General features: G+C 38.9%; 1 protein-coding gene across 1 annotated transcript; it reads left to right on the top strand.

Moving 5' to 3' along the window:
* Nucleotides 1-6616: 6616 nt before the first annotated feature.
* Nucleotides 6617-11017, top strand: LOC115997352 (palmitoyl-monogalactosyldiacylglycerol delta-7 desaturase, chloroplastic-like). The gene is made up of 6 exons (XM_031236896.1): nucleotides 6617-7259; nucleotides 7341-7481; nucleotides 7830-7970; nucleotides 8766-8872; nucleotides 9056-10451; nucleotides 10546-11017. The coding sequence occupies exons 1-5, from the start codon at nucleotides 6735-6737 to the stop codon at nucleotides 9258-9260; spliced, it is 1119 nt and encodes a 372-aa protein (XP_031092756.1). The 5' UTR covers nucleotides 6617-6734; the 3' UTR covers nucleotides 9261-10451; nucleotides 10546-11017.
* The last annotated feature ends 2884 nt before the right edge of the window (nucleotides 11018-13901 follow it).

The raw sequence follows: 13901 nt of genomic DNA, 5'->3' as shown, positions 1-13901 counted from the left end.
AGACCCTAATGTTGTAGGATTACGGCTTATTATTAATGTAACAAGGACTCTCAATATGAGACAGTCTAGCTAGGATTTCTATTCCTATAGGGCTCCTAATCGAAAATATGTATATATAAATAGACCCCATGCATGGGGAGCAATTTTCATTATTTACAAGCAATAATATTTATCAATACGCACAAAATATTTATTTTCCCTATACTTCTGCACTCATTTAACGGCAGTGTTGGTGAGCCGTTTATTTTAAGCAATATAGCCTCCTACAGCTCCTGCATTCAAAATGCACACATCATCTAGTATTCAGGAGGAAAGGTGTACATAGACAAAAACACTAATGTTATCCTGCAGGTTTACCATCTCAACAGGCAATTCCAACAACTATGACAAGAGATATTCGGATGATCTTAAAGCTTCCGCTGTTACGAGTTCAGCTACAATTTATGTTAATTTATAATAGTATCTAACAACAAGAAATAATTCCCAAATGCTCTACACACCTAATTGTGAGTATGATATTTAATGCTCCGAGCAAGGAAGGTTACAACTTGGGTGCTTCACCTACCATATTTCCTAAAGGCTGGTATAAAGCCAAATCTCCACCATCGGACATGAAGGCTCACTTGAGATTCAACCAGAAGGAGTTAATGTGATTACACAAATATTCTAGAAGACATTTTATAGTCCTGAAGATTGCGCTCATGATTGTATTCTTTTTCACTTAGCTAAGTTTTTCTCATTGGATTTTTCTTAGTATAAAGTTTTTAACAAGGCAACCGTCAATCCGCAATAATCCATGCCCCTATACTCAACACTAATTTAGAGGGCTCACCATTATTGACGACTCGGTTTGATGGTTGAGTCCAAAAGGACCACCAACTAAACGTCACGACCCATCCAAAGGGCTTGTCAAGAAGTAACGGAATAAGACTGACTTTTAGAAGCGGGGAACTGGTTGGAGGATATTTTTACACTCATTATTTTAACGATAGTGTTAGCTAGCCTATCAAAAAGTCATAAAATCAACTATATATATATATATGTGTTTGTGTGTGTGTGTGTGGGGGGAGGGTGTGTGTGTGTGTTTTCCAGCCCATTAAAGAATTCCAACTATACATTGAATTAAACATAATTTTTATTCAATATAATTTATACATATAATAAAATGTTGTTTACTTATATATGTACTGATTAAAAACTTTTTTTATTGAATAAAATGTCTAAATTAGAAAAAATCACAAAAAGAATATCTCTCATACATACATACGTACGTGTATGCATGTGGCATGCATACATACGTACGTACGTACGTACGTACATACATACATATATATATATATATATATATATATATACACGCGCGCACACATACACACACACATACATACACACTCTAAGTTTTGTTAATTCACTTTTGCATATGTTTGTTATTTGCTTTCGTCTTCGTTGCTTAACTTGTCCGCTTTTTTTTTTTTTTTTTTTTTGGTGTGTAGTGTCTTTATCTGTAATTGAGTTAGCGATGCTAGTTTGGAAAAAGAAACATATTTGAATTTAAAATAGGTCAACAATATTATTGTTATTTTTGGGTAATTGTTGTTCCAATTTCATTATTATATTTGATTTAAATGTGATGGGTTTGTTGTATGAGTTGCAAATTAAACATGAATAGCGTCAGAAGAATAAGTATATATGCATTACTTGCACAAATTGAATGCTGAAAATATAACAATAGAAGTAATAGAGAGGGGCAAAATCATATCACCAATGTATCTTTTTTACTTATATCCGGAAATGGGTTAAGCTAAAGGGAGCCAATTCAATGATGCGCACTACCTTCACTCTGATTCTTCCAATAAAAAAAACACTTGAAACTAAGGCTAGACAAATTCCCTAATTATGGAGGAATAATCAATCTTGAAATCTGATTTGTATGAAGCTATTGTACCAAACTTTTTGTATTTGACAAAACATATAAAATTATATCAGAAACATTGTTGTTATTAAGCAGGAGCCACCACTTATCGTGATGGAATCGATTGAAGAGGCAAGCCGTGCATGCCATTTAGATGTCATTATATTGCATTGCTGCTATTCCAATCCCATCCAATTCAAAAGCTCTAACCAGTTTGTAATAGGGCTCAATTCAACCATGGCAGTGTGAATAATGTTCTGAATTGATGAGCCCCGGCCTTAAAATCACAAGGAAATTAAAATGGGGCGAGGAAGCCAGAACGGTGTACTGTTGCATGCACCTATATCAGTAATTAAAATCACAAGGAAAAATTAAATTTGATGTAAATAAAAATTGATTAATTAGAATCATCTGACAGTAATTAAAATATTTGTAGGTATTAAACTGTCATCTCTTTAACTGTAATTCAGTCCAACAGCTTACTTCTCCAAAAAGGTTGAATCCCTAACCCCAAAATTGAACAAAGAGACTAGGCTTTTGCTCACTATACATAAGGAGCTCCCTCACTTTGAGAAGTTGCTCCCACACTGCCGTTGGTGAAACTCGATTCCTGGTCTCTTCTCCCAAACTTCACCCCTGTACATGAGGACAATCAAATTAAACGTACAGCTTATTAGCTATTTGCATGCATGCGTGAAATTAATCCCAAAACACCATGCAGGGCCGTTCCAATAAAAATTGGGGCCTTGTACCATATCTTAATTTGGACCCCTTTTTTGAGTAATTTCTATATATAAATAATAGTTGTTCAAAAAGTTGTATCAAAATATAAATATTGTATAAAAAAATACATATGGAATTTTATTTAAACAGTGACATGCATCGTGCACATTTAGACGCAAAGTCATCAATCAAACTTTTGATATCAACTTCTTCCAAAAGTTCATTTTCAATGGAGATTAAAGCTAATCCATTGAGTCTTTCTTGCAACATACTTGATCGTAAGTAAGATTTCAACAATTTCAACTTTAAAAAACTTCTTTCTATAGAGGCAATAGTAATCGATATAGTCAATATATTCGGTATGCAATAGTAGCATTTAGAAAAGAACTCATCTATTTCAAGAAGAATTGAAAAATTAGTTGAGTTGCGGTCTGCGATCTACGAAATTACCGAATTGTGAATTGTCGAATTGTCGAATTTGGTTACGGTATTGCCGTATTTTATAGGGTTGGGAAATGAGAATTTGCTAATTATCTAATTGAGATGTGAGATTATGATTTATGAAATATAATTGCAGAACGGAATTGGCAATCTTTTTGGATTAGGAAATATATATATATATATATATATGTGTGTGTGTGTGTGTGTGTGTGTGTGGGGGGGGGGGGGGTTTAAAGCAATTGTCAATTGGGCTCAATTTCATCTTGTCACAAATTGGTCCAATCTTCATACATTTAACCTAAATATTTGTAAACTATATATACATATAAATATTTTTTTTTTTAAATATGGGGCCCTAAAAAATTAGAGGCCCTATGCGGCCGCACATGTTAGACATGCTCAGATACGGCCCTGACACCATGCATATGTTTTGTTGTTTCTATGAAAGAGATGTTTCATGGAATAAATTTAGACAAACTAATGTAGTAATGCATGTGTAGCATGCCTCTTTTTTCTTTTTCGTTTTTTTGGCCTCATGATATATTGATGCATCATGTCAACAGTGGGATACACCAAAGTTCCTCCCACGTTTTACTTCGTAGTAATATTTGATGGCTTTTCTGGTCGGTACTTCGTAGTAATATTTGATGGCTTTTCTGGTCGGTGCACAAGATTTGGTATGGATGATTAGTTGATCACAACTAACCAAAACGCAGCATGCACCAATCACCAATGTAACGTTTGTGTTTGTGTTGAGACAGCTTTGATTGTATTATTGTATACCCTTATTAGAGGCTGATTTTGACCAGATTAGCATTTGCTTGTTAAATGAAATAAACAAAGAAATTAGTAGAGACTAAGAGCATTCCCAATATGAGATTTTGACTGATTTTTGTAAGTTTCAAGGCTTATGTGGAATACAGAGGGAGAGGGGAGAGAGTGTTCAAGTTGCTCATGCAAGCACCTTAATTTTTGCCGGAATAGTGGACCCACCAGAAAAACAAAGCATCTCTCCCAAGTGTGTGATGCGCACCAAGAGCTCGGGGGCATGCACGCCACGTACGCCCCCGTTGGGTGGTAAACAACCTTTTATTTATTTATTTTTTTAATATAAGACTTTTTTCCCTTTTCTTTTTCCCAGAGTTAATACTCAAAATAGTCCTGGACTATGGTAGTTTTTCTCAATTTCGTCCTAAACGACTTTTGTGACACAATGTAGTCCCAGACTTGTGTGTGTTTGCTCAGTTTAGTCCTCCGTTTACATTTCCATCCATTTGCTGTTAAATCCAAGGCTATTTTTGTAATTGCAATAAGCCCTTCTTTAAGAGAGAAGGAAAGAGCTTCAAAACTCCATGGCCAATGTTTATGAGGATTTGCAGAAAAAAATTAAGAGGGAAGATGGTGAGAGCTCCACAGTTAATGGAATTTTAATGGAATATGTAACAATACACGGAGAGAGAAATTAGAATTAATGCTGTGTAGAAACATACTGGACTAGCTCGTTGTGGTAAAAGTTGTTATTTAAGGTGGTGGGCAAATCACTTGAAATTGAATTTAAAGAAGGCTGCTTTCACTCCAGAAGAAGCCGTATTGTATATTGAGCTCCATGTTAAAATGGGAAACAAATGGGCGAGAATGGCTGCAGAGATTAAAGACTATTGGAATACTAGAATCAAGAGAAGGCAACGAGCAGGCTTGCTAATCTACCCTCCGGATGTCCATTTGCAAGCGATACACGAGAACAATCAAAATGAGGATATGAACACATTCTCGACCGGGGATACACATCATTCTAATCTTCTACAAGTGAACTATTTTGAGAAATTAAACTAGCAGTTGCATCTACTCTCACCATCTTCACTCACAATGTTTTCTTCAAATCTTCATAAACATTGGCCATGAGTTTTGAAGCTCTTTCCTTCTCTCTTAAAGGAGAGATTATTACAATTACAAAAATATCCTTAGATTTAACAACAAATGGATGGAAATGTAAACGGAGGACTAAACTGAGCAAAAACATACAAGTCTGGGACTACATTGTGTCACAAAAGTCGTGTAGGACGAAATTGAGAAAAACCACCATAGTCAAGGACTATTTTGGGTATTAATTAACTCCTTTTTCCCACATTTCTTATTCTCTCTCCCTCCTCTTGTCACCCTAGTTGGCAGCTCAAAAACAACGAAAAAGTAGTTTTATTGAGGATGCCCTAAATAGAATAATAATTTTAGGGTAAGTACTTGTGTGAGATCGTTTCACGGATTGTGTGAGGTCGTATCATGGATCTTTGTTCGTGAGACAAGTCAGGTCAAGATAAAATGTAATAATTTATTCATGATTTAGTGTTGTATTTTCTAATATAAGTATTACATTTAATTTTGAAGTGACATGTCTCACGGATAAAGATCCGTATGACGATCTAACACAAGTTTTTACTATAATTTTATAGTTGCTAGGAGTAAAACTTGTAACATTGAATTATCAATTCAAGTAAACAGAATAATCAACTTGGTTTGAGTTGCCGACTCCAACATTTGTTAGTAAGCATTCTTGTACTTGAGTTATCACCTAGCCATAATCTTGTAATTAAACTATTACAAACAAGGGAAAGTTTTTCACTAAAATTTTACTAAATGTAGTGATAGTGTTACGTTGGGTGAATTAAATTGTATTTTGTTCATATTGCTCAATTTTCAACCTATTTAACATCAATCGTTGTATCCTAGACCATGGCCCACAATGAATTCTGAACCATGGGTCATGGTTTATACTGCAATTATGTTGAAAGAATACTGTAATTGTAGGCAAATTATGCTGTGGACCCAGGTCCACCTTGCACGGTGGACCTGGGTCCAAAACTACGTCGTTTTTGTCTTTTTTTTTTCTTTTTTTTTTTAAATTAGTAAACATATTGCTGAATATAGAGTTGTCCAAAAATGTGTGAATGTAGAGCTTTCAAAGTGTGAATGTAGAGTATAGAAATCGTGAATGTAGATTTATGATTGTGTGAATGTAGAATTGCCCAGAAATGTGTGAATGTGGAGGTTTCAAATTGTGAATATGGAGTATAGGATCTGTGAATATAGAGTTTTGAATGTGTGAATGCATAACAGTGGTAATATAGTTACTAAACATATAATCCTGTAATGTGTGAATGTGGAGTTTACAAAGTGTGAATGTAGAGTATCATATAATCTTGTAATGTGTGAATGTGGAGTTTACAAAGTGTGAATGTAGAGTATAATGTATGTGAATGTAGAGTATAGTGTATGTGAATGTAGACTCAGGTCCACCTTACAAGGTGGATCTGGGTCCACGGCATAACAACCCGCAGTTGTGTCTACAGTATACCATCTATACTTTCCCAATCTATTAAGCATAAAGATCTCATGAATCTTAACACAAGATGCTTGGCAACGCAAGGACTATAATTTTTATTTTCTTGCACTTTGACTGACTCCACAAAAAATCATTTTCTCGTTTCTCACCGTCCAGGCGTCCACCGCCTTATCATCTCCCCTGCCACGTCGGCTCTGCCCTCTTCTCTGTTCCAATTGTGGTGTTTGACATAGCGAAATTCACACCATTAAACCTCTCCCTGGACCGACTATATGTCTATATAAACCCAACCCAACCTCAGTCTTTTCAATACCATTAAAGATGGCCTTCCTGGCACCACCGCCGTCTAAACTTAAGCCATTTTCCGTCGTACGCCCATTTCGCCGGCAAACCAAGTGCCCTGTTCTGTCAAATGCAGTCAAGTATGAAAGTCCCAACAAATTTTCACCAAAACTTGGACTGCAATTTTGCTGCGACAAGGAAAAAGGTAGAATTGGGGGGAGAGCGTTCCCAATTGTGATGGCGGCGGCGGCGAAAGATTCCGGGTTTGGGAAAATCCTGTTCTCCGACGTGGAGGTGAAGCGTCCGAGGAATGTGTTTTCCGGCAGGCGGTGGAATTCTTTGGATGTGGCCACGGCGGCGGTTTTAGCGGTCATGCATGTGCTCTGTCTGTTTGCGCCTTTCACGTTCAGTTGGGGCGCTTTTTGGGCGGCGTTTGGGCTTTACGTCATAACCGGACTTCTGGGTATCACGCTTTCTTTCCATAGGAATCTTTCTCATAGGAGCTTCAAGCTGCCCAAATGGCTTGAGTACTTCTGTGCCTATTGTGGTGTTCAAGCCCTTCAAGTAAGTAATTCTTTTCTGATCTTCTTTACAATATAATTATTTTCTGAATTGAATTGTGAATAATAATTATGATGCATACAGGGAAATCCAATTGATTGGGTGAGTACTCATAGGTACCACCACCAATTCTGTGATACTGAGAGGGATCCTCACAGTCCCTATGAAGGGTTTTGGTTCAGTCACATGAATTGGCTCTTTGACACCAATGCTGTTGTTGAGAAGGTAATACACCTGTAACCATGTCTACTACTTCCTTTGCTAAATTTTTGTAGCGAAAACCCTCAGCCACTACCAAAAAGTCATATAATATATAAACAGAGCTATAGTCTAACTATTAGCTCCAGCTTTTAGTTGAGACGGAGCACATACTTCAATTTGGTATTAGAACAAGTCCCAGTTCAACTATCAACTTAAGTTTTTTGTTGAAATGGAAGACATGCTTCAATTTGGTATCAGAGCCCACCTCATTTCAACTATCAACTTAATTAAGCTTTTAGTTGAAACAGAGCATATGCTTCAATTAGCTTGTTCATAGAATTAGTTAGTTTAAATGGTTTTCATGTGTTGCAGTGTGGAAGGCCTGCGAATGTGGGGGATTTGGAGAAGCAGCCATTTTATAAGTTCATTGAGAAAACTTACATTATCCATCCTATCCTGCTTGCAGCTTTGCTATATGCTGTGGGAGGATTCCCTTATATTGTGTGGGGCATGGTAAGTACATCTATGACAACTGACTAGTAAAACTTTTTCTGGTATTAACCTATTATTTCTTGTATCCAGTTTTTACTGTATAATACATCTGAATTAGATTGAGTTTACCCAATTTATTGTCAGAAATTGGAATGTTAATTACTTACTTTGGCTGGAAGGAAGGCCTGCAAAGATGAATAGAAAAAGCTATATCTCACTTTACATAAAAGAAGTTGTTTTTTTTAAAGATCAGTATCTTATGGCCAGAAACCTGATAAGAACTTTGGGGGACCACATGACCACATCTAGCTTAGGTTTAGGCTTGCGACCACCCAAAGCACTAGTTTTAGTACTAAAGTTCAAAGCAAGGATTGCGGCTTATCACATTCACATTCACAACTTGACTGCTGCGGCGGATTGTGATTTGTTATGTGGTTGCTATTGCTATTTAGAACCAGTCCATCATCCATGACTGTGACTGATGTGTGGGGGATTAAGTAGGGTCCCCTTGTCATCTTCAACTTGTCTGGATGGATTTTTCAATGTTTGATTAGGTCAATCATAGTTTATGTTCCTACGTTGTCACCGAGATTTAGGATATCCATTTTTACTAAATACCTTTAAAGACTCAGCTCGCTATTGGTTATTGGTCACTATTACTATTTAGAGCTGGTCCATCATCCATGACTGTGAGATGTGTGAACGATTAAGCAGGGTTTCCTTGTCAATGGACGTTTCATGTTTGATTCAGTCATTTAGACACAGATTTAGGATATCGATTTTGAGTAAATTGTTTTTACTGGTGTTACGTTGCAGGGGGTGAGAATTGTGTGGGTGAACCACATTACCTGGTTTGTGAATTCAGTATGCCATGTTTGGGGAAGTCAGCCCTGGAACACCGGCGATCTTTCTAGGAATAACTGGTATGCATATATATGCTCATTCTCTGTTTCCTCTTAATCAAACAACGTAACTCTGATCTAAGGGATTACTGCTGTTTTCTTTTTAGAGTACTATTGACTCTGTTACAATGTTTTATCCCTTATAAGGGACTACTGCCGTTAATGTTTGAATCTCTGTTTTGATGAAAACTGGAAATTAATTAGGTGGGTGGCGATTCTGGGGTTCGGGGAGGGTTGGCATAACAACCACCATGCGTTCGAGTATTCAGCCCGGCACGGCTTGGAGTGGTGGCAGGTGGACATGACATGGTACGTAGTGAAGGCCATGGAGGCTGTTGGTTTGGCCAGTGATATCAAGCTGCCCACGGAAGTGCATATGCGAAAATTGGCTTATCCACAACAGTCTTGATATGATGCTGGTTTGGGCCTCCATGTTCTCCAACGTTGAACGTCATATGATTGAGAAATTTGACACTGAGATACCAACTTAACGTAACGGTACTTTTGGATTTCAGTGGTTGAGATCGAGGGTCGGAATTTTGGGGCTTCTTGTATTCATACCTAACATTCATATTTTAAATATGGATCATGTTTTAAATATGCGCTCTACCGTCCACCTAATAGCTAGTCTAATATTACCTTAACAACTTTTATTTTTATTTTTAATGTTTCTTTTATATGTTAATAATAAAAATAAGACTTAATGTGCGTGAATATTACCCTACAAGCACATCATGTTTAGCAACATTAAACTCCCACATCTACTTTTATTTACTTTATATTATATTTATAAATTGAGTTTTTTTTTTTTTCAAAATGGTCGATCAGCTATTTCTCATTCCCAATTTCGCATTTTGACTTTCAATTGCACCAAATGTGCTCTCTTGACTTTAAAAAAAATAAATAAAAAATAAAAATCACCCAATTCAGTCTTTCGTTATGTATTTCGTCTATTCAGCTTTAAAGTCTTTCATTATGTATTTCGACTACTCAGCTTTAAAGTGAAAGGCATTTTTGTCTGTTTATCTACTGTGCACCTAATATACATCGAGAAATAGTCGAGGGGCCATTTTGACCTGAGGGACAGTGACCCGAGGGGGAGGGAGACCGCGCATGCAACCTATCTCAAGTAGAGCATCAGGGACTAAGGGCTCGGTACGAATATTGACCTGATTATTCAGGAAGGACCGAAGGTGCGTAGCAAGCGGGGCCATGTCGGGCACCTTAAGCTTGGAGAGATACCCCCCAGGGTACCTCGAAAGGAAGGACAGGGCCAGTGGAGATAAAAACGAACTTGGGTTTCTAGTGTTTGTTGAAACCCTTGATATCCTCGAAAAGCTTCAGCTTAGCGCGAGCCGAAATCGCCACAAAGCCCTTGCTTTGGGCCCCGCCCTAGCTGCTGCTGAAAGAGGCTAAGGGATGGGGGAACAGACATCTAACTACACCTAACTAGATAGGCGGATAGAATCCTGTGGGAGTTGGGCACTAGCTGTCCTAAGGCTATGTGATGATGATTGAGGAACTCTATCACGAACGGGTGCAAGGGGGAAACAAGACCCATCTGGAAAGAAATAAGGTGTACCCGAAGTGATGTGGGGAGGTGATGACTCTATTTCTAAATGCCTTTTTACCCCACTTTCAATTTGTTTTTATAGTAAAGTATTGTCACTTGATTGTGTGATTTTGTGTTAAAGGCCAATTCTTCCGCAACAAGTAGAAAAGGGAGCACATTGGATGGCTTCGGATCAATTTTTGGTAGCTTAGGATTCCACTCAAGGAGGGAGAGGAGCAGCAGAGTGCACAATGGAGCAAGAAACAAAGAAAAAGCTGGAAAATGAAGGGAAACGGGGACCCACACGAGCGTGTGGGCCCTTGTTTCAGTCCGGCTCAGAATCGAAAACGCTGAGGACCGAAACGGCCCATGACACGCCCGTGTCCCTACCCGTTTCGGTCTGTACTGTTCTGTTTATGCGCATGTTGCTGCATTTTTGTCATATTCCGAACCCTAGCTAGTTTATACTCTCTCTAATATTTTCCATAACCACTTTTAGCTTAGAATAGCCTAGATCTATATTGGAGAACACTTTTGCAAGCATCTTTTGGTGGATTTGGAAGGGATTCCAACAACTTTTCTTCATCATTAATAGTAAAACTCTCATTTCCTTTTCTCCATCTCTTCTTTACATTTATTGCGTATTTATGATTTCCTTGCTAAACCTTGCTATGCCGGCCCTAGATATGAGTGAGTAGTCTCATATATGGGTTAGATTAGGTGTTTATTACTTCTATTGATGTTTGTTATGTGATTAGTGCATAAAGGGGATGAACACCCATTTAGGATTCTTAAATTTGAGTTGGGTTTTGTTTTATCTTTCAATGGTTAATGCGCGCTAATCGTTGTTTACCTTTGGAAAGTCTTCCATCACAATGGGAATTGGATGGGAGACTTGAGCCAACCTAATATCAAACCCAATTTCTCTTCTATGGAAATATGGGTAAATTGGGGCTTACATAGCTTTTGTCCTTCAAGAACTTAGATTGATACACTATGGAAATGGGGCAACTTTTGTTCTAATCCTTGTGGAAACTTGGATTCCTAACCTAGGGTTAATGTTCATCTCCCAACCTTTATGTTGAATGCATCAATAGAGTAATACACCTAGTCTAACCCATTTTTTCCAATAGAATTTAATCCTAGTTTAATCTTGTTTTCCCTTATATCCAAAATTCCAAAAATACTCATTAGTTGTTATACTTTGAACCTTAAAACGATTTGCTTGGATCCTTATAGATTTCAAGACCTTGGTGACTAGAGTCTAGGTGCCTACTCTTTACGTGCCATAAATTCCAATTCTCGTGGTTCGACATTTACACCCATTTTCACACCCCCGCTATTACCACATCACATTTTGGCGCCGTTGTCGGGGATTTGTAATTTGGTGGTATTGAGCTTTTACCTTTACTTTTTTAGCATTAAGGTTAGCAAATCCTTAGGAGATCAAGTCTTTTATTATTGTTTTTGTTTTACTTTTCTTTTAGTTTTATTTGCACTAACCCATAACCAAGTTGCTTCCAAGTTTGTTTTGTTTGGTGTTTGTTGATAGGTGTCCCTCTTGGTTTATGCACACAAGATCGAAGGGGAGAGTGAACTTGCTTCCCCTAAACCAAGAGCTCTTGAGGGACATAAGGAGGGACAAATGGGTTTTGCTCGGGTGGCTTAAGGAGTTTGAAAATTTTGAGATTGAAATGGAGACCGGAGACACGAGCAACCCGGGGCAAAGTTCTCCTAATGGAACAAGCACTATACAAAGCCCGAGGCAAGGGGAACATCATGAGGAAAATCAAGGAGGGCCACCAAATGTGCCTCAAGTACCGGTATCCCCCATTCAAATATCGGTACAACAATTCATGGCGAATCAAAATATGAACCCCTACTTCAGAGTTGGAATGGGAATGCCACAAGCACAATTCCCCTTCTTTCAAGGCGGCATTCCCCAAGTTTATGGGCAACAACAACAACCTCAACCACAACAACAAGGACAAGCGATTGGGATGCAACACCTTCTAAATCAAATGAATCTCAATATCTTTTAACAATTTGCACAAAACTTTCCACAAGGGGTCCCACCTATGTTCCCACAAGGAGTGCAAGTGTGCAACCACCAATGGCGGCCCATCTAGCCCCGGAATTTGAACGGGAAGATTGCATTGTATACCCGGGGGGTGGATGCAAACAACTTTGAGCTTAAAACATCTCTAATTCAAATGGTCTAAGCCAACCAATTTGGAGGTGCAAGAGTGGAGGACCCAAAAGCTCATGTGGTGCACTTTGACCGAATTTGCCAAATAATCAAGATGAATGGGATTCAAGTGATGCTATAAAGTTGAGGTTGTTTCCATTTTCACTCCGAGATCAAGCTCTAAGTTGGCTCAACTCCTTCCTGGCTAACCACTTTCTCACATGGGAGCAATTATACAAAGCATTCATGCAAGAGTATTGCCCACCATCAAAGATCGCGAAATTGAAAAAGCTCATTCAGAACTTCCAACAATTCGTAAATGAAAATCTCTATGAAGCTTGGAAGAGATTTAAGGAGTTGAGAAGGTAATGTCCCAAAAATTTGCTTACTCCGGGGGACTTCATCGCATCATTCTATGAGGGACTATTGGATAGTTCCAAAATCATTCTTGACACATCATCCTATGGTGGGATTTTTATGGACATAGGCACGGAGCATAGTGAGCAAATGATTGAAAGGATAACATCAAACACGGCGTATTGGTATTGATAGTAAATATACTCCAGTACCGGTCGGAGGCCGTATGGTCGGGAGGCCGACAGGTCGGCCCGATCGGTTCGTGGTCGAATGTCCCGGGCCGAACAGTGCCTTCGCTCGGCCAGCGAAGGGGCATGTCAAAGTCCGCGACGTGCTCCCTCCCGCTTGGGCCCGGTGTGAGGCGGGCGCATGCGCGCCACATTCCCGTCATGCCAGAGACCTATCGTGCCTTTTCCTCTTATAAATACCGCATTTATGAGGAGAGAGATGATCTTTTGGATGATTCTTGATGAAGCCTTGAAGTGAGCTCGGACAGTAGGAAAGCCCACTACCGACCCGCCGAGCCCTTTTATTCACTTTGTAAACCGGGCTTGGACCTTTGAAGTAATAATAGATCGTATTTCCCGTTTTAGCTTCGCATCCGTATTTTGCATTATCATTTTGGCGCCGTCTATGGGGACCGAGACTTAAAAGCAACAATTTGCGTCAGCCGGTTCCTCCATGCATCCGAACATGGATTTCTTTGATAACCAAGAAGCTGATGATAATTACGATCTTCGTTCTCACCTCAGTTCCCGGTTGGATCCTAACAACATGGCCGGGGTACCGCCGCCGGAGGCGGTGAACGCTATTCACCAGGACGCTCCCTTCCCGATCCCTGGGGGCTCGGTCCCTTATCAATACCCAATGCCTGGCGGACCGATGCCGTATCAGTACCCGATGGATCCGACCATGCAATGGTGACCGACCTCACCGAGGTTTTATCCACAACC

This window comes from Ipomoea triloba, chromosome 11 (genome assembly GCF_003576645.1).
Source record: "Ipomoea triloba cultivar NCNSP0323 chromosome 11, ASM357664v1".
NCBI lineage: Eukaryota > Viridiplantae > Streptophyta > Magnoliopsida > Solanales > Convolvulaceae > Ipomoea > Ipomoea triloba.
The sequence above is the reverse complement of the archived record's forward strand: the minus strand, read 5'-3'. Positions and strand labels throughout refer to the sequence as shown.

Coding starts and splice junctions, on each gene's coding strand:
- LOC115997352 (XM_031236896.1), top strand. CDS start 6,735: ATGGCCTTCCTGGCACCACCGCCGTCTAAACTTAAGCCATTTTCCGTC. Junction 7,482..7,829: donor CCAATGCTGTTGTTGAGAAG/GTAATACACCTG, acceptor CATGTGTTGCAG/TGTGGAAGGCCTGCGAATGT. Junction 8,873..9,055: donor GATCTTTCTAGGAATAACTG/GTATGCATATAT, acceptor GAAATTAATTAG/GTGGGTGGCGATTCTGGGGT.